Genomic DNA, 21,152 nt, shown 5'->3' on the forward strand with positions numbered 1-21,152 from the left:
TATCCATTTTTTAGCATTTTTTTTCAATTTTCATTTTTAGTATGGAGGGCAACTCAACTGGCCTTTGGCCAATTATTCTATGTAGCATACCAAAATTTTGTGGTTTCTCCCGCTAGCTGGTAAGCTAGTTGTGAGCTGGGAATATGTCTACCAACTCTGTTATATTGTTCTCTCTTAATCACTACTACAGTGCTGTGCACACTATTTATTTATTTTACTTGTACATATCTATTCTATTTATTTTATTTTGCTAGTATGTTTGGTTTTGTTCTCTGTCTCCCCCTTTTCGACTGTGAGCCCACTGTTGGGTAGGGACTGTCTCTATATGTTGCCAACTTGTACTTCCCAAGCGCTTAGTACAGTGCTCTGCACACAGTAAGTGCTCAATGAATATGATTGATTGATTAAATATGATTTGATTAACTTTTGAGGAATTTTTAATGATTGGAGGTCTCAGGTAGTGGTAACTCACCATTTGTAGTTGGAACCTGTCATTATTTGCAGTCTCTCCATACAAGAATCAAGCCACGGGACATGCTGTTTTCAAGAATTTACACACTGATATCCAAACACAGTGTATTGACTAGCACATTATGTTTTTCCCGCTTTATAAAGGATAATTTCAGATAGTATTTTGATTTAGTGGCTAAATCAGCGCAAACTAAAATGGCACAAAGCGTATCAAGTATAGCTTCGTAGTCTCATAGCAACCATAGTATTGTAATGTTTAACATCTTCAAGTGGCCTGAAATGTTTTCAAAATAGTTTAAAGACTATCTCGACTCTCAGACCGTTTCGAGTAAATATTTTAGTTTTTTGTACGTTTCCACCAGGGGGCATTACCCCATTGAAGTAATAGGTGAATTAATAAGTTGGACTCTACCCTCTTCCTTCCCTACAACTGTTTCCTAGTTCACAGGCTGCAAGAATATGTTCCACCCCAACAACATTTCAGTAAATCACTTAGTCGGTGAGCTAATTCAAATGAATCAAATAATGTCGCCCCTAAAGCCTTGGCCAATTAAAATCGAACCACTGAGAGTTGAACCAAATTCCAGCCTCCAAAACAGCCTGCTAGATGGGGAATCATAAAATCTGATACTTCTTTTCATGGATACAGGGAAGAGATCTTGGGAAATCTTGAAGCAGAGAGAGGGAGAGCCATTGATGTCTCTTCTTGCTTTTTACTTTCTTAGGTTACCTCAAGTAAAGCAATCATTCACTGAACTACATGTTCGTAAATAGCAGAAAGTGCTGCCACAAATGCGTGGCCTAATATCCAGATTTAAGAATTCCAAATAGAATTCCTTGCAAATTGACTATATCATTACAATAAAATAATTTCGTTAATTTAATGGCATGGTGATCGTCTTCTGCAGTTTCATGTAACTTTTCAGTCAAGTACTGAAATAAGGCCTACCAAAGAGAACGTAGTATGTACTGACTGTCAACAGTGTTCCCAGAATATGGTTATTTTCTTTATTTCCATTATATTTAATATACACACCATTTAGTATGTGTAGACATGTCTTTACACACCCACATCTGTGATATCTAGCATCCTTTAAGTGTTATGGTCAGTTAATGGACATGTCTGTGTTTCTATTTTTCTATAAAATGGCCCAAATCCTATACTTTCGTTGGGCATAGCATATGAATTTGGAACTTAGGTATGAAGACAGATGCTTTATTGATTTTTTTTTTTTTTTGGTGGAGGAGGCTGATATTTGATTATTTAAATGCAGACTATCAGCACTGGGAATAAAAGTATTTGGGTGATAATTCCAATCCCATTTGTTCATGTACCTCAAATTTTGGAAATGTTTTGTGTTATTTCAAATGGCATGTCTAAATGCCCAGGTTGCAATAGAATGACATTTTTAATTTATTGACAAAATAATTATCCAAAATCTAATGCAACTTCTAAATGAAGTGCTATGTTATGTCTAATCATTATGGCTAATGTGTATGGTTCTGTTGTGCTAAAATTTTTTCTCAAGTAACATAAATCCAAAATGTGCATATGAGTTAAATATAAAGATAGGCATGCAATAAGATGAGCACTAGCCGGGAGTAATATATACAGTCCTCGAAATATAGACTTCACAAGGGCATTATCCTTTTCTTGCCATCTTACCTCTCCCTGGTTGTTATACTTTCTCAACTTGGCATATACTATTGGGACTAAAGCATGTGAAAACTTTTTCAGAGCCAGTGGAAAACAGTGGAAAGTTAAAAGTTTGCTGGTGAAAGTATTTTTTCAGGTACAAAAGTTCCCTCTGAACACATTTTAATAGAAAGGAGTTTGGGTGTTTTTGTTTTGTTTGGTTTTTTTTTGGTTTTTTTTTTTTTTTTGCAAGGGCCAGGAAAAATGATATGATGAACATCTGTGGTCCCTTACAGATGCTACCACAGAGTCTAACTATTATCTTCTGAGCAGCATTTCAGAAGCTGTCGTTCTGGCTTTCTGAAGAAGTAAATTTTGTAACTGGCAATTACAACTCATTCGATATAAAGGATAGAGTATGTCAGAAGGCAAATGAACAAAACTGTCTTCACGTTTAACCTTTTCCATTGTTTAATATTCTCCATTAATATATCGGGGAGGTGAGGGGAGAAGCCCACAATCTTGAGCGTATTCTTCAGGACTTTTAAAGATAATTTGTTGCAGAAGTACTTTCAGAAAAGCTATCATAAAATGCCATCATTCATGTAATTTTTTTAATAGACAAAATGTTTTTCTTGATGTCATTAATATAATTTTACTTGAGTCAGGTAAACTGCATAATGTAAAGAAACAAGATAAATATTTTTTCATTAACATTCTATCATACATTTTTACAGTCATGGAAGAACAATTTTATATTTTTAAACTGTGACTTCTATAGTTGAAACTTCCAACTCTGTATGTCTTGGTTTCTGATGTAGCAGAATACCTTAAGAAAAGTATTTGGAGTGTAAGTGTAATTTTCCTTTGTAAATTGAAAAGTCCAATTGGTGTTGATTAGGTTTAGATAATTTGAGGTGCAAGATATGGAAATATTATTACACATGAGTTTTAATTAAGCAGGGGTTTGAGAATATGATATATTAAAAATGCATTCTTATTCTTAAGTACATAGAAATAGCTTTTTTTTAAAAAAGATTAATCTTAGGATTTTCTGAAGCTTTAGTTTAGCAAGCTTGAGAACTATACAGTCTATTCCTGCTGCACGGTGTAGATTTCACTTAATCTTAAATCTCGAGATTGTCTCACAGTAAAAGATTTCATGGCAAGTTAAGTCACTAAAAGGAAAGAGACCAATTAGGCAGAATCAGTTTATGTTGTATGTAAAGCAGATGCTTAATAAAATTAAGAATACAATTGGGGCTCTCTTCTACACTGCCTAAATTGTCACTAATATATTCCGCTGTAGAATTAATGTCTCTGTTCTTTTTCTAAACACAGTGGAAAAGAGAAAGGAATTATTGGAAATGGCTTGATAGAGTGCATTTTACAGAAGATGACACAAGTTAACTGTTCTTCATTCTTCTCCTTTAGGGCTTGCTCTCAGAAATTCTCCGAAAGGAAGAAGACCCCAAGACTGCTTCACAGTCTTTGCTGGTAAACCTTCGGGCTATGCAGAACTTCTTGCAGTTGCCAGAAGCTGAACGAGACCGAATTTACCAGGATGAAAGGGAAAGGAGTTTGAACGCTGCCTCTGCTATGGGCCCAGCACCTCTGATCAGCACACCACCTAGCCGTCCTCCACAGGTAAAATAGTTTTTTGCTCCTCAGAAAGCCCTGACACACATCTTCTCAATTATTTTAGTCCCCACAGTGTCTTCTGAGAACAAGTTTCCCAACCTTTTAAACCCATAAAGTAGCTGAGCAGGAGAGACTGGCTCTAAACCGCTAATTCTAACACATACCACAAATTAGTTGGAGGGAAAAAAAAAAAAAAAAAACCCAACGCATTACATTATTTTGTGCTTTGAGCTTTTTGGACGAAAGGTAGAATTTAAATAAAATATTGTAGCTATTACTGTTATTAAGTTAAATATTGTAAACTTAAGAAAGAGTAATCAATTTGATTTTATTCCTGCAAGTTTAGAACCATAGTTTGTTAGTAGTAACAAAAAAAGGAATAATTCTATTTGTATTTATGCTTTCCCATCCTAACTGCAGCTGGTACCAATTACACATCATCTCATTTGTAATCTTTCATAATTAAGTTTAATACAGTCCTTGAAAGCAGCTTTAAATGGGGGCTATAAAGAATTCTGTCCATTTTCTCAGAATTGGACACAGTTTCTATTTCAGTTAAGCTCTTTGCACTGATGAGGAAAAAAGTAGCTTTCAGGTAACTTTGTCCCTGCATCTGTTAATTTCCTACATACCATGATTTAATCTTCAATCCATCAAATAATTTTCATGTGGGGAAAAGTGTAGATTAATTTTCATCATCATCTCAATAATAGAAAAATTTAGCACTTATGAAGTGTCTACAGGTAATAAACGCATTTTGCGATACAAATGTATCCTCTCTTTTTGATGCTTATGGTCTAAAATGAGAGAGATAAATTCATTGCATAAAATATATACATTGAACTCAATCAAACAATGGTATTCAGTGTTTACTGTGTGCAGAGCACTCTAATGAGAGCTTAGGAGAGTAAAATATAATAGAGTTACTAGACATGTTTCTTCCCACATGGAGCTTAAGGGGTAGAGGAAAAGGTTTCAGTGTGACAGAATCTCAAAAATTAATTAACACATACGGTAAATGAAAGTTTGTAGAACTAGTAATAGTGCTTTTACTAAGTGTCTAAAATGTACTAAAAATTCTGGGACATTAGTTTTTATTTTTTTAAATAATTTTTTTATTTTTTCTGGGACAAAAAAATACAGGATGATAATTAGTCACAAGTGACTAAAAATCTAAGAATGATGGGCAGGGGTGGGATTGAAGGTTGATGACAGACACATAAGGACAGATGAAACAATAACATCACACAAACAATATAAAAGACAATGACAGTGATAACTATGTCAAAAGCAGCGAGAATTTTAGCTAGAGGAGCAGTCTTGTCTAGTGGATAGAGCACGGGACCGGGAGCAAAAGAACCTGGCTTCTAACCCTGGCTTTGCCACTTGTCTGCTGTGTGACCATGAAGCAAGTCGTGTAACTTCTCTGTGCCTCAGTGACCTCATCTGTAAAATGAGGATAAAACTTGGGAGCACCATGTGAGACATGGATTGTGTCCACCCTGATTAGCTTGTATCTACCTCAGCACTTAGTAAAGTGTCTGGCATGTAATAATAATAATAATAATGATGGCATTTGTTAAGCGCTTACTATGTGCAGAGCACTGTTCTAAGCGCTGGGGGGGATACAAGGTGATCAAGTTGTCCCACGTGGGGCTCACAGTCTTAATCCCCATTTTACAGATGAGATAACTGAGGCTCAGAGAAGTTAAGTGACTTGCCCAAGGTCACACAGCAGACATGTGGTGGAGCCGGGATTCGAACCCATGACTTCTGACTCCAAAGCCCAGGCTCTTTCCACTGAGCCATGCTGCTTCTCTATTAAATATTTCAATATTAAATATTAAATTTAATATATCAAATTTAATATCAAATTTTTATTTAATATTACTATTAATTATACTATTATAATTATATAATTATAATATAATTATAGTATATTAATTAAAATATAATGTTAATATTAATGTTTATTTAGCATTAAATTTAAAATTCAATGTAATATTTAATATTAAATTTAAATGATGAATATTAACTATTAACATATTACATATTTTAATATTCTATTAAAATAGAAAATGTAGTAAGCACTTAACAGATACCACTAAAAAAAAAATCCCCATGTCAGCCACAATTTGGAGTAAAGGAAGGTTCCAAATGCAAAAGAAACTTTTTCAGCTAATTGTTACATTAGAAGAAGTGTGGCTCAGTGGAAAGAGCATGGGCTTGGGAGTCAGAGGACGTGGGTTCTAATCCTGCCTCTGCCACTTATCTGCTGTGTGACCATGAGCAAGTCACTTAACTTCTCTGAGCCTGTTACCTAATCTGTAAAGTGGGAGTTAAAAGTGTGAGCCCCATGTGGGACAGCCTGATTACCCTGTATCTACCCCAGTGCTTAGAATAGTGCTTAGCACATAGTAAGCTTAACAAATACCAAAAACCGAGAGCTTTGGGCAAATATCCCTTGGGCTGCATTAATTTAGTCTGAAAGAATGAGGGAGTTGAGTTTGTATTTGAAACAGGGGAACATTCATTCATTCAGTCGCATTTATTGAGCACCTCCTGTGTGCACAGCACTGTACTAAGTGCTTGGACATGCATGTAGTTCAGTGGATAGCATTGTCTGTCAATTGTAAGAGTGTTTAGAAAATAGAATATGTTGCATATTTTCCTTTAGGATTATAATAAATCAATCAGTGGTGATTTATTGAGCACTCACTATGCAGAGCACGATACTAAGCACTTGGGAGAGTATGATACAACAGACTTAGCAGAAACATTTCTTGCCCATAAGGAGGTTATAATTTATATCAGGTTAAAGAGTAAAACAGGGGGGGATATTGGCATTTTACCAAATACGTGCAGGTAGCAACAGAAATTGTTGGCATCATGGGGAACCAGGAGTGAGCAAGATGCTGGGTAGGAGAAGCCAGGCAATAGATGTAATGGCATTTTGGTTTTCCCATGTACAAACCTTGGAAAAAATTGGGGCCCCTACTCAGCACTGTGCCACTCCTGGGGATGATGATCTCCAGATTTCTAGGTCTCAGGTGAAGACTTGTCATACTCAGTGAGTCATAACAAAAAATGTCTAAAGGAGAAGGAGCAGGGCAGAAGGAAGCTACTTTGGTAACACACTGAACGAGCAAATGGTATTTTTTTAGCCGAAATGAATAGTTTGGGCTAATGGTTCATTTTTGTTATTATTAATGGAGTTAATCTGTAAAGTCCACCACAAGATATCTACTCTGATAGAGATGATGGGCTGTTTATATAAAGATGTGTCTTCTCGGAAACATAATTAGATCGAAAAACTGAGTTAAAATAGCATTGAGCTTAGCTTAACCCTTTGGCTAATACGTAATGGCAATTTCTCTGGCCACGCTTAATAATGTGCCACCTAAGCAAACCATTAAATATTCCAAACCCATATTCTTCGTAGTTGCCAACATGAGGCAACTGGGGAGGGGGCTGTGTGGGTTTTGTGGCTATCATCAAGAAGGAACTGAAGGATTCCAGCCATATGAACGTGCACCATGTGACAACGGTTCAAGAACAGTATTTGGTTACATTTCCCTTGTTTGAGGTTTCGTTCCATATTGAAGTGAATTTAGACACCAGTTTAGAACAGACTGATCTTTCCTATCCCTAGTACCAGAGGTCCAAGGCTCATCCCCACAAAAAGGAGCATTTCTGCCCAGACCCTCTCTCCTACTGCCACTTTCCCCCTCACTCCGGCTCCAGAGCAAGGCCCAGGGGTCACATTTACCACACTCAGGCAGCGGTTTGCCGCAAAACTGCAATTTTAACATATGAGGTAGTGCTTGGGTCAGACTTTCCCTGTAGTCTTCCTCGAAGAATTTCGGACCAGAGGATGTTAGAAACCGGTACTAATTACCGAAGAGGCAATTTAAGAGCATTATGCAAGTTAATTTTCAAGGGCTATTATTTTTCCAAATTCAAATCCCCAACTTTTCTCTATATTTTCTATGCTTATTTTACATCATTTTAAATGGGGAAATTTTAGTGGTGTTTTCTGTACAAAAAAATTCAGATTATCGCAAATTCCTGTTGCAAGCAATTTAAATAGTATTGGAGAGTATTTATTTTTAGAGGTCCATTTATCCAACTGAATTTGGATAGGCTGAATGACCATTTGGTTAAATGATCTAGGTGGGTCATCTGCTGTGCCCACATTGACTGGAAAAGTGTCATCATCATCATCAATCGTATTTATTGAGCGCTTACTATGTGCAGAGCACTGTACTAAGCGCTTGGGAAGTACAAATTGGCAACATATAGAGACAGTCCCTATATAGAGACAGTCCCTACCCAACAGTGGGCACCTTCTGCCTTTCTTTTATCTCTGTATAGCTAACTAGTAAAGGACTGTAATTAGTTATATTTTTATAACTCTTAAGTGCTTTCAACGGAGCAATATATAACTCCCTGTTGAGCTGTATTACTCCTATAATTTTAAAACCTTAGGTAAACTTACTTACACACTAATCAAAGAATACATAGAATAAGACTAAAAGTCTAATAGTGGTGTTTTAGTTTGGTATTTGAACTTTAACCTGATGAATTGGAATTATTTTTTGATCATTGTTTCTTGAAGAAAATTGGCATGACAACATATATGCTTTAGATTTATAACAGGCCTACAGCAGTGGATATTAGCTAAAGAACTTTCAAAAATAAAACCTAAATGCCACCCATGAAGTTTTCATATGCTGTGGCAAAGGTGACCTTAGTCAAAACCCACAGAACATCCCTCATGAAGACTGTTGGAGTGCCAAGAAGGGTCAGACTCTGAGATGGATTTATCTAGCATGAATCCCAGGATTGTCCTTGCAAGGGATGACTTACTTGTAGAATTTAGACTAGAGTTGTCTTGCTGGAAGTAACATTTTGTAAGTAAGACACTCTGATTGATTGGCAAGATTAATAGCTGCTGCTCTAAAGAAAAAAACCTCCTAAAAAAGCTATCAAGGTTTTTCCCTGCAACTTTACTATCTCCAGGAAATATTAAAAAGAAAAATTTGTAAGACTTGCCTATGTCACCTAGTAAAAGAGTAACTAGGTAGTGAAAGTAAAGTTGGCAAGAGGGTTCAGGGGGTTATTTTGATAAGTGCCCAGAATAAAATAATGTAAAATCTTGTTTCTGGGTGTCATTGTGAATCATATACATCCATTTTCTCCCACTGAAAGTCAACAGCTTCATAGGGCCAGTGGTAGGCTAAGTCTTAGCAAAATGAATGCAAAAGTAGAAGACAAGGGAGGCCTTCCTGAATAAGGGGCCAAAAGAACCTGTAGAATTCCTGTCCTGAATGGGGAGTTCAGGCTGATCTCCAGCCAATTCTACAAGTCCTTCCAACTTGGAAAATTTTCTGGCAAAGGTTTCTTTCCCTCAAGGTTATTCCCTGGATGAGTTTAGGAAATACTCCCATAACTGTCATTTAAAAAATAATTTTATGAATAATTTTCTAAATAGTAATAATATTTGTGGTATTTGTTAAGCACTGCCTATGTCCCAAGAACTGTACTAAGCCCTAGCATATAGATACAAGAAAATGAGGTCAGACACAGTCTCCCACATGGGGCAATCAGTCCAAAGGGGAGGGAGAATAGATATTTATTCCCCACTTTATTGAGGAAACTGAGGCATAAAGAAGTAAATGACTTGCCCAAGGTCACTCAGAAGGCAAGTGGTGGAACCGGGATTAGAACACAAGTCTCCTGTCTCCCAGACCCATCTTCTATCCACTGGGCCATACTGCTTCTAGAGATGATATCACCTTTAATTTGGGTGGTGTGCTAATTTAAAAAATTGAATGCAAATTTTTTATAGTATTTCATTCATTCATTCAATCATATTTATTGAGCGCTTACTGTGTGTAGAGAACTATACTGAGCACTTGGAAAGTACAGTTTGGCAACAGATAGAGACAATCCCTACCCAACAATGGGCTCACAGTCTAGAAGAGAGGGGAAAGACAACAAAACAATACAAGTAATAATAATAATAATGGTATTTGTGCCAAGTACTGTTCTAAGTAGACAGGCATCAATAGTATCAAAATAGATCAATAGAATTATAGATATGTACACATCATTAATAAAATAAATAGAATAATAAATATGTACAAATATACACAAGTGCTGTGGGGCGAGGAGGGGGGTAGAGCAGAGGGAGGGAGTCGGGGCAATTTTGTTAAATGCTCACTATGTGCCAGGCACTGTACTAAGCACTGAGGTACATACAAGTTAATCAGGTTGGACACAGTCTCTGTCTCACCTCAGGCTCACAATTGTAGTCCCCATTTACACATGAACTAACAGGTACAGAGAAGTGACTTTCCTAAGCTTGCACAGCAGACAACTGGCAGAGGTGGGATTAGAACCCAGATCCTCTGGCTTCCAGGCATATGCTCTTTCCACTAGACCATGCTGCTTTTCTAATTTTATAATTGTGTAATTGAATCAGCTACCTACCATTTTTCTGTGGCATGTTTTTTCTTAGCTGAGTCTATAAATTTAACATTCCAACAGGAGGAAGCAAGTTTGAATATTTTTAAAATTTATATAATTTATTAACCATTTAAAATAGTGCTGAGTAAGCCTACCAAATGATTTCCAAACCTAATTATCTAAAGTGCATATGTAATATTTAAGATTGTACTGGTATTTATTTAGTGCCTTATTTTTGTGATAAACTGTATTTATTTCAGTGCTAATTTAAAACATCATAAGATCATCTTTTCTCTGCTTTTTTCCACTTTAAATTTGGTTTACCTTTTCCTCTTAAAGTGGGAGCTAGGGTTTCTCCCAATTCTCATATATGGTATTAAGGAAATTAATAAAGCTTTAAAATGAAAAATGTCAAAGCCTGCAAAAACAAACATACCTTTTCAAGGCAGCGATATTAATTTGTGCGCGTTTGTAATTGATATTTTTCAACCTTCAATAGAAATACTCTGTAATAAATCCGGCAGGATTGCAAATGTGAAAATCCTGATTTTGAGCCTCCAGGCTAAAGGAATTTGTATCATTAGTTTACAGCAGGGATAAAATTTGCCACTGGTAGCATTGTGAAGAAAAGGGTCTCACTGACACGTAGCACGGGCCTCAGTTGCCAGTATTCCATAAATCCCAGAACGATCCGTTGAACTGAGCTAGAATTGGGCATGTCTGTGCAGCTTGTGAAATATTTGGATGCCTGTGATTACAGGCGGCTGCCACAGTAGATAGCGGCAGGAAGAATCCCGGGAAGGGCATCTCCATTTTGCTGCCTCTTCACGTAAAGCGTGTGTGCATGTCAGGGTGAAGCCTGGATATTATCAGCGGGTGCCGACTGCTGCAGATTATTTTTATACGTAGCATATTGTGAGTCCAGCCTGCTGGTTCTCTGAGAACAGGCTTTAGCTCTTTCCACCACACCTCACATGCCTGCCCTCCGCCTTCTACCTGTCATTGAGAAACTTTGAAAGTCAGTCATTTTTATTCATACTGTTTGCTGAAAGCTTTGTCAGCATAGGGGGCAACCCTGGCTGGCTTGACTTGTTTGGAGAGCAGGTATGTTTTCTCCTTGCATGAGGAAAGACCAAGTACTCGCCTATCTTTCCCGTCCTGAGACCGCTAGAATGTCTGCTTAAACTTTGAGTCACAAACTGTCTTCAGTTCTCATCCAGAATCCTAGCAAGGAGTCTCACTGCCCCTGATTGAGAGCGGACAGTGACTTTTTTCAGAGAAACCACACAAATGAGTGGTCTAAAAGTATGTGAAGGTGCAGTCTTTTAATAAGAATGATTTGGAACCGAATAGCAAACTCCGTTCCTGAAGATCCATTCTGATGGGACATTAAACAAATTAAAAATGAGCGGCCCTTTTCCTCCAAAAGAAAGACAGCTAATAAAACACCAGCACCCAACTATAACGGTACTTTAAGGCGCCACTGTAATAATGGTCTAGTAAACCCTGTCTTGATTAAAAGCCATTCAGAAAGCAACTGCATTTATTCTAACTCCTCTGCTATTTGCAGACAGAACTGAAAAGTAGTTTGTTTTGCCTGGAATGACTACTTCCTGAATTTTGATGTACAATGTAATATTAAAAGCTAAACCAGGATTAAAGAAGATTTTTGTTCCTAAGCTGAAACAGTAGTTAGGAGAATGTAGCATAAAGGATTTTTGTTTCAAATTTTGGCCTAGGAAAAAAAAGTGATCGTCTATAGTCGTGAAAACCTGTTCAACTTTGTTACCCCTTGAGCAACAGTTTGTGCTTTGTTTAGAAAAACTGTATGATTCCAGAAGTTCTCATTACCATAATCAATCTTATGTGATGAGATTTGTATCTGGGCAGGCAAGTTGGGAAAGATGAGCTTTTCTAAATATTTTTAAAATGACTAACAGAGACGAGAAAACTTTGGAACACATTACAGTACTTTGACATTCCCTTCTTTCCAAAACACCTTTGTGTTAACATGATTTCTTCTCAGCTCTAAGTGAGAAGATTTTTATTTTTCTGATATGATCAGTTTTTTGGTTTAGTTTAAGGCCATGATTTTTCACAGAAACTCTCCAAAAGGATCCTAGAAACTGAACCTTGTAACTGGAGGAAATGAAATTGAGGGATTTTTTTTTTTTTAATTTAAGCCCAAGTGGGGGAATAATAAAAATGTATTCTTAAAGTAAGGTTTAAAGACATGTTTTTAACCGTATCATTTTCATAGCACGGCATTTCACTTCTCCCTACAAAATTCCTTTTTTTTGTTGCATTGAAGAAATGGCAATTAGACTGAAAAGGGAACTCAGGACACCACCTGGGAAACCAAGAGTGCTTCCTTATTTTTTGTGGTCCTAGGTAGGCCAAAGTTGTGAGGAGAAGATTAAGGGCACTGCACCCTCATCCTCATCACAAAAATGTAGAGGTGGGAAAAAGAGAGCAAGAGAACAGTGGTTCCAGACCATTCCTCAAGTCCCTGGGGTGTCTACAAATAAAAAAGGCCTTAGGCTCACAATGTGTATGTCCAAATTGACTTCTCAGCAAACAAGTAAAGAAAGGCTAAATATGGCAGTGCCGTAGCTAGAACACAGTGTCAGATCACACTGATAAGCTACAGTGTACCATTTGGAAACCAATCATTTAATCAATCTTAGCCTCAGTGGTGGTGATGGAAAGCCACAAAAAATTGTTCAGCCCTCTGCTACCTTTTCGATATTCAGCCAGTCACCTCTGCTTCTTCTTCCTGGCAGGGGGGCAGAGGAGCCCCTATTGTTAGCATGCCATGTTTACTTATCCCAGCACGTTTGTCACATCATTGTAAACGAGTTTTGTGTTCCTGGTGTACGCACTTTCAGGGGGCACATTACCTATTCAAAGACCCGAAAGTGGCATTTAGAAGAACTATTGCTTCAGTACTCCAAGGGTCCTACGAGTTCCTAGAGTAATCCCAAAGGTTTAGTAGGTCTTATGAACTCCCCAATTCTTGGAGAAGAATATATACATTGGACAATATAATTGGACATTTGCAGAAACCGTAGAAACACTTGATTTGAAAAACGTTTGTACATTCACAGCTTCAGAAAGATTTGTGACCCAACTCGGAAGTTATGGGATTATTTACTAAATAAAAACACAGAAATTATTTTCCTAATCTAACACCTTTCCTTTTCTTTTGAATTCAATTAGTTTATGAGACTGTGGGATCATTTTTTGTGTTATGCTTAATAGAGGAAAAATGCTGAAGACCATTAGTTTATTCTTTCCAGCAGTTAATTTTATTCTATTTGTAGTTAATACTAGTAATAGGTTACAGTGATTGTCTTCTAAGAGTGTAATTTGGAAATGCTGCTTCTATTTTCCAGTTAAAAAAATTCCACAGGTCACTCTGCCCTTAGTGTCTGTGTTACTAAACTGGATTGAATGAGGTCATATTTAAAAATACAATAGAGAAGTTTATCCATTTATTCTGATCACACTCACTAAAATTGACTACATGACTACATAGTAATAATCTTAATTGTGATTTTATTTTTATCTGAGCCTTGTGGCAGCTACTCTGAATTGTCAGTTTCACACCACAGTTATTGTAGCTGTTTAGTCTAATACTTATTTCAGGTTAAAGTTGTAAAAACTCTTTAAACATTTGATTAATTTATTTTGAGTAACTCTCATAGATTACTAAAGCAAAGGGACTATCTATTACAGGGAAGGTCCAAAGCACAAGGACATTAATCATGTACTTGAGAGCCAGAAAAAGATCATATAAGTAAAGAACAGCTTGGACATGTGCATGTAAAGTGCATACATGGATAGCCCAGTGCTTAGAACAGTGCTTTGCACATAGTAAGCGCTTAAAAATGCCATCATTATTATTACTATTATTATAGAAGATTTAAGTATGCAAATTGTTATGAAATATTTTTAAATGTTCTGAAATATTGTTATGAAATATTTAAAAATGAAAGCAGACAAGAGGAAAAGCATAAACCCCAATCTAAATGAGAAACTCCACAGTGTTTAGTACCTGTAAGTGATACAGTCAACTGTATTGGACATTGGACACCAATCTATAGTACGGCATGATTTAAGTACTTATAATTGATTACACTTTTACATTAATTGAAAAGAAATCCTTTTAGAATTTCCATTTCTTTGACACTTATGACTGTTCCCCAGAAAACTTGTTTTCTGACTCCGATTCCTAGGTGACAGGTGTGAACAACTACCTTCTACAAATGCTATCACCTTGAACAATAGGTTGGTCTTCCTTAACTCCCATAAAAACAACTGTGATCCGTTAGGTGCTTAGAGAAGCAGCGGGGCTCAGTGGAAAGAGCACAGGCTTGGGAGTCAGAGGTCATGGGTTCTAATCCCGGCTCCCCCACGTCTGCTGTGTGACCCTGGGCAAGTCACTTAACTTTTCTGAGCCTCAGTTACCTCACCTATAAAATGGGTATTAAGACTGTGAGCCCCACATGGGACAACATGATTACCCCCAGTGCTAAGAACAGTGCTTTGCAATAGTAAGTGCTTAACAGATGCCATCATTATTATTACTATGTGCCAGGTACTTTCCTTAGCACTGGGGTGGATACAGACAAATCAGGTTGGACACAGTCCCTGTCCCACGTGGGACTCACAGTCTCAGTCCCCATTTTAGAGGTAAGGTAACAGACCCAGAGAAGGGAAGTGACTTGTCCAAGGTCACACAGCAGACAAGTGGCAGAGTGGGACTCAAACCCATAACCTTCTGACTCAGCCCAACAGAGCCCCTCCTCTGTCTACTAATCAGTAAGCCACTCTTTGGGCAGTTGTTAGTGCTAAATCACTGAAATCATGACAAAACGATCATAAAAAGAACAAACCATGGGAAGCATTGAAAAAATTGAATATCTGTTTGCCAGTGAAAAATGACAGCAGATATAAAATGTTTTATAGGTGAAAACAGCTACTATTGCCACTGAGAGGAATGGGAAACCAGAGAACAATACCATGAACATTAATGCTTCCATTTATGATGAAATTCAGCAGGAAATGAAGCGAGCTAAAGTGTCCCAAGCACTGTTTGCAAAGGTTGCAGCAACTAAAAGCCAGGTAAGAACCTAAGACGCAACAGTTTTCATAAATGATGCCTATAGAACGTTGTGTGGTATCTCTTTTCTGTATGAATTTGAGTTATTGCTTGGGTTAAAGTGAACAACAGCATAATGTGTTAAGCTATGTTTCTCAGTGTAACCAATTTTAAGATTTAACAAGATTATGGATGCAACTGAAAGGCTACCTAGCGTGTCAGTCCTGAAGCACGCTTGCTTCCTAAATTCATGAATAAGGAACATTTGTCATCTCCTAAAAGGAAGGCTAGATTGAGTCATGGGAAGTCTCAAAAACAGAGTAAACTATGTGAATCAAATTTGCAATGCAGTATAATTGTGTGGGAAAATATTTTTAATGATTGATGCCATATTTGGATTCATTATTACAAATATGACAATAATGGATATATACTAAGACGACCTACTTTACAAATGTTGAAATCTAAACAAATATTGGGGGTTAATAATGGCAGCAAAATGTGCCACTCTTAGAAATCCAGAGACTTCTAAAAATGAAACATGAGATCAATGAAATATGAAACATGGAAAAAATTATCCCACCATCAAGACTCGGTCATGTCGGCTTCCATGCATATGTAGTGTACCCTTTTTATATAAACAATACTGTAGTAAATTTAGTCCTGCATCATGGACTGGCACATTATCTTTCATACAGAAATCTACGAAATAGAAATTGAAGTTGCTAAAAGTAATTAAAAATACTGCAAAACATGGGTGATGCAGTGCATGTCCATTTCTCACAAAGAATGACAAACTTTTATTTACTGACAATACAATTTTATATATCAGTGAAATAGTCTCACTGTGCTTATCATATACTTATCAAGAGAAAAATCATCTTTTCCATAACATTCATATCTTCATGTAAAGTGTACCCAAAGCCAAGTAACTAAAAGTGGGTTAGAAAAGTCTGGTGTAAAGAAAGAAAAAATGCATAATATTAACAAGGCTATTTTGAAAGTATGCAGCTGTTAGAAGATTTGATGTCAAAATCTTCCTATCTCAAAACTTATTTGATAGTGAGATATCATTAGTGGATAGTTTCCCAAGTCTTTTTATATAAAGGAGTATTTCTATTGTCAGCAATTTGCAGAAGCAACATTAGTATGTGGAACTTATTGTGAGCCTAATTTGTGCGTAAGGTTTTTCTTAAGTTAAAGGCTGTGAAGAATACTTAAGGGATATTTTGGAAATGTTATATAAAAATGATTAAACTCAAGCTGTGGACTCTAAAAATTATAGCTTTATAGGCCACATGCCTGCCTACCCTTCAATCACTGTCAAAGTGATAATTTCTACAATAATATGTTTCTTTTATTGTGGGATTCTAAACATCGAGTGCTGTTTAAACATTAAACTGAATTGTTTATGTTAGTGCTGTACTCAGCGTGTCATACATCAGGCCACTGTAATCTCTCATGGAATGTAAAATTCTGTCATGAATCATGGCTTGTATATCGGAAATTACTGTAATTTTGATTGGAAATTACAGGGCTCTTGAAATGTTTCTAATTATGATAGAATGTAAGAGCAGCTTCAAACCTGTGGGCTTCTTCAGATGTCTTCATTTACATGCCAAGGCTAGGCGGCATTAAAGAGAAATGTCCTGTTCTCTTACCCTCTTGCCCACCTCCTCACATTCCCCAGTGAAATACTTGGTTTGAGGAGGTCCTCATATTTGAGTATTTTGTTCCTACAAACCTTGCTGATATTGTGTGTCTGTTTCAGCCCAGGGGATTGAAAAGCCAGGCATAAGAAATCAAAATATATTAGTAGGAGAGCAAAATGTTTTTCTGAAAGCTTTGCCTTTCCATTCTGTTCACACCCAACAGTTATAGTTGTAGGGCCAACCAGGTTGTCGATTTTTTTCATATACATTTATTTCTTTAAAGTTTTAGATCAAACCAGATTGTCGATTTTTTTTTTTTTCATATCCATTTCTTTAAAGTTTTAGATCAAACTATTTTATCAATTCCCCCTCATTACATTTTTGGCTCCATCTAGCCATCATTTGCCTCACTGGTACTGCAGGATACAGCAGCTGCTTCTTATTCAATCAAGGATATTCATTGAGCACTTACTGTGTGCAGAGCACTGTATTAAGCACTGTACAACACAACAGAGTTGGTAGACATGATCTTTGCCCACAAGGAGGTTATAGTCCTAATGGAGTTATTCCTGGTTCTCTGTCTACATATTTTTCTCCTTTTCTTCTCCCTTTCATCCCTCACCTTACAGCTCCTTAGCCAGGAATTTAAAGCAGCTTCCTCTACACAGGCAGGTAGCTGGAGTTTATTTGGATCTTTTTGTTGCTTAGCATAGGACAGTGCTTTCCAAAAAATAAACACTCAATAAATACAAGTAATTGTATATTGCTAGCAATCATGTGGCTTGGCTCCTCCCTAAATCCTATTTTTAATTCCTCAATAAGTGTGACTTAAATGTAGAATCATGAGAGTGTGAATGACAGGAAGAATTTTCTCCTTTGTTTAGTAAACATTCATTCTCTCAGTATTTATTGCATCCAGTGATAAGTTCAGGATTTGCTCTTAGATTTATGAAAAGTATTCATTATTTAGTAACCAGATCTTCGTGTTACCATTTCAAAAATTTTATACACAAACGGAGCTCGTTGAGATAAGATGATCTACAAAAACTAGGCTAAAAGACAATATAGAATTAGAAATTATGGATCAGGTTTGAAATGACCACAAGTTCTATATTAGATATCTTGGGCATAGAAATCAGGTTTCAGCTATATATAGGATTGCCTATTTGAGCTTGGTGAAAAGTGAAGAGAAATTCTTCCCATTAGTTGTTTAGGAAACAGGAGTTACTAAAATTTATCCAGGAGGGAGAATACAGAATTCTAACCTAATATGAGTAGCAGTCTGCATTAAAGCAGTGCTTTTGTAATTGAGTCATATTGGAATTGTATCAAATATTTGGTGTGATAGCATATTCAAATAACTATAAAAGTGGAAACCCCTTATTTCATTGTTAAAAACTATCGGTGATATAGATAATAATCATTAAGGTATTACAGTTCAATAACCATTTACCAGTTACAGTGTTTTCATTCGGGAGCCAGAAATATGATTTTTTTTTTATGGTGGCAGATGTTGAAACCTAATTTTATTTCTTAACAAACCCCTTGAGAGCTCTGAGACTTTAGGTGTATGTCCAGTAAATGGACATTATCAGCACTCTGTTTTATGCCTGTATGTCAAAGTGTTAAATTGATTTTAATGTCTTAAAAGGTGTGGCCTATTTTTTATTAGAGTGCAGTGGGAGGGAAAGTCATATTTCGGCAAGGTATTTAAAAATACATCACCAGGCATTTAGGTAATTGCTTCTCATCGGACTCCAGACTTGTTTTACATAAAGAAACCACGTTTTCAAGAATCTGTGTAATTGAACATAGTCTTTTGTAATGCTTATTCATATACAGTGAGTCTGGTTGGGCTGAGTTTATAGAAGGCAACACTGCTTACGTGTTGTTATATCGGAATCTTTTTAACTGAGGTAGAAGATAATGTTTTGTCCGTGAACATGGCAGCACTAGAAAGGAAAGATCAGTTAAAGTCATTAACTCTCTTTTAATATTTCCCAAACTGTTTGACAGCTGGGATTCCAATCCTTCAAATAGTATGAGGTATGGATATATGGCTCAGGCAGTTCTCATGTTTATAGATGATAAAATCATTCTGGCCTTTAATTTGAGTATGGGAATTCCTAGATAGTAATCAGGGTGTCTTGAATGTAAGTACCATATGGTATATTCCAAATCAATTCAGTTTAGTAGAGCTGAAAAATCAGCATCTTATTCCATAGGAAAGCTTCAAATTGTTGAAAAGAATATGAAGCTTTCATGCTTGCTGAAAATGAATCTTCAGGAGCAAGAAGCAGTGATGAAATAAATGGTACAGGTGACATTAAATTCCATCAAATTAATAAGGGTGTACTTTAGTTGGAATGTATCTGACTGTGGGTCAAATTTACATGCTGATTTGTTATTTTGCAATTTTCATTTTAGAAGAATTTGCTATAAAGTGTTCACTTGTGTGATGTTTTATATAGTGAGCAATTAGTGGCTTAATAGTAATGATCATATTTCTTAAAAAAATTCTATTATTGATTCAGGTAATTGCATCCAGTTTTTGAGAGCAAAGTTGTATGATACCTTATGTGAAGTCCTATCTTTGGCATCTCTGTTGGCTAGATAGTAATATCATTTGACCATTGGTATTTACTGAACGCTTACTATGCGCAAAGCACTGTACTAAGTGCTTGGGAGAGTACAGTTCAAGAGAGTTCATGGATGCATTCCTTGCCCATAACAATCTTACAGTCTAGAGAATATAATACAGTCTGTATAGTTTAGAGAATATAATATCAACTGAAATTAATGCACCTGAATGTGCTATAGTATTGAAATACTGTAGTGTATACATTTGACTGATTATTTCCATGAGTTTTTGTCATTGCCTTTTTAAAAGAGAATTGCTAAATACATCAGCTTAGGAGTGGTTCTCTAAGATTAAAGCATCCTGAAGGGCATAGTAACAAGCCTGAAGCAAGAATACCTGATAGTGTGGTCCAAGAAAGTTTTAGAGGCCCAAGACAGTGGTTTAATTACTTTAAAATGAGAAAAAAACATGCTTTCATTTTATCCAAAATATTTGATTATTAGGACATTGAGTTCCCCCTCACTATTAAAATTTTAACCACTAGTAAAATTCAATTTCTGTTGTTTTCTTAACCCTCCATTTGCATCAATTTTAATTTGTTATATCCAAATTCAAAATTTTATGCATTTTTCCTTTTTAATTCCTCAGAACAAGCATCCCAGCTTAAATCTTGAGAGTAACAGATGTGACTTGTCAACTCTGAAACAAATTCCCTCCTACAGAAATTCCATTCTTATAATTTGGGGTCAATACTTCGAAAATCTTATCTTCTGTCTAGTTTAGTCAGTCTATTCTTCCAACCATAGTACCACCTCTATTGTCTCCCCACAATGAGAGTCATACTTAGCCCTGCACTTCTCTTCCCATTTCATGTTCTTCAGATCAGATGAGCTATGTTTTTTAGACAAATTGTGTCTACAAATTTTCTTCTCTTTTGTTTCTAGTAGTTTTATTGTGAAATTTTGTGAAAGACTGGAAATAATTCTAAATAGTGCAAGGATGTAAAACAGTGAAAATTTACAATGCAGTGAGGTTAGTAGACCCCCCCTTCCCTGGAGTTCTGGAGCTTGAAATTTCAACTGTGAGTTCCTTGTGGGCAGGGATCGTTTCTACCAAATTCCATACCCTATCAAGTGCTTAGTACAGTGCTCTGAATACAGGAACTGCTCAATAAGTACCACTGATTGATTACTATCTACTTTTGTACTCTATTGCTTCTTCCTTTCTGCAGTTTATTTAAGCGTCTTTATTTTAGACTGTGAGCTTCTTCAAGGCAGGCATCAAGTGTACTAATTTTGCTGTATTGACCCAGCACTTAGTAATTTTCCACACCCAGTAGGGGTGCAATAAACGCTTTTGACTAATAACAATAATAATAATAATGGCATTTATTATGTGCTTAGTATGTGCAAAGCACTGTTTTAAGCACTGGGGAGGTTGCAAGGTGATTAGGTTGTCCCAGAGGGGGCTCACAGTCTTAATCCCCATTTTACAGATGAGGTAACTGAGGCACAGAGAAGGTGTGACTTGCCCAAAGTCACCCAGCTGACAATTGGCAGAGCTGGAATTTGAACCCATGACCTCTGACTCCTCTGA

The 21,152-nt window shown here is 36.5% G+C and overlaps 1 protein-coding gene across 8 annotated transcripts in view; it reads left to right on the forward strand.

Annotated features, from left to right (window-relative positions):
* The window catches only part of SATB1 (SATB homeobox 1), a 108,047-nt gene that overhangs the window by 61,082 nt on the left and 25,813 nt on the right, over positions 1-21,152 (forward strand). For all 8 annotated transcript variants that reach the window (XM_038768199.1, XM_038768188.1, XM_038768207.1 and 5 more), the window contains exons 8-9: positions 3,542-3,754; positions 15,191-15,346. In XM_038768199.1, the coding sequence (XP_038624127.1) occupies positions 3,542-3,754; positions 15,191-15,346 (369 nt within the window). The remainder of the gene's footprint in view (positions 1-3,541; positions 3,755-15,190; positions 15,347-21,152) is intronic.

The sequence above is a fragment of the Tachyglossus aculeatus genome, chromosome 2, assembly GCF_015852505.1.
Source record: "Tachyglossus aculeatus isolate mTacAcu1 chromosome 2, mTacAcu1.pri, whole genome shotgun sequence".
NCBI lineage: Eukaryota > Metazoa > Chordata > Mammalia > Monotremata > Tachyglossidae > Tachyglossus > Tachyglossus aculeatus.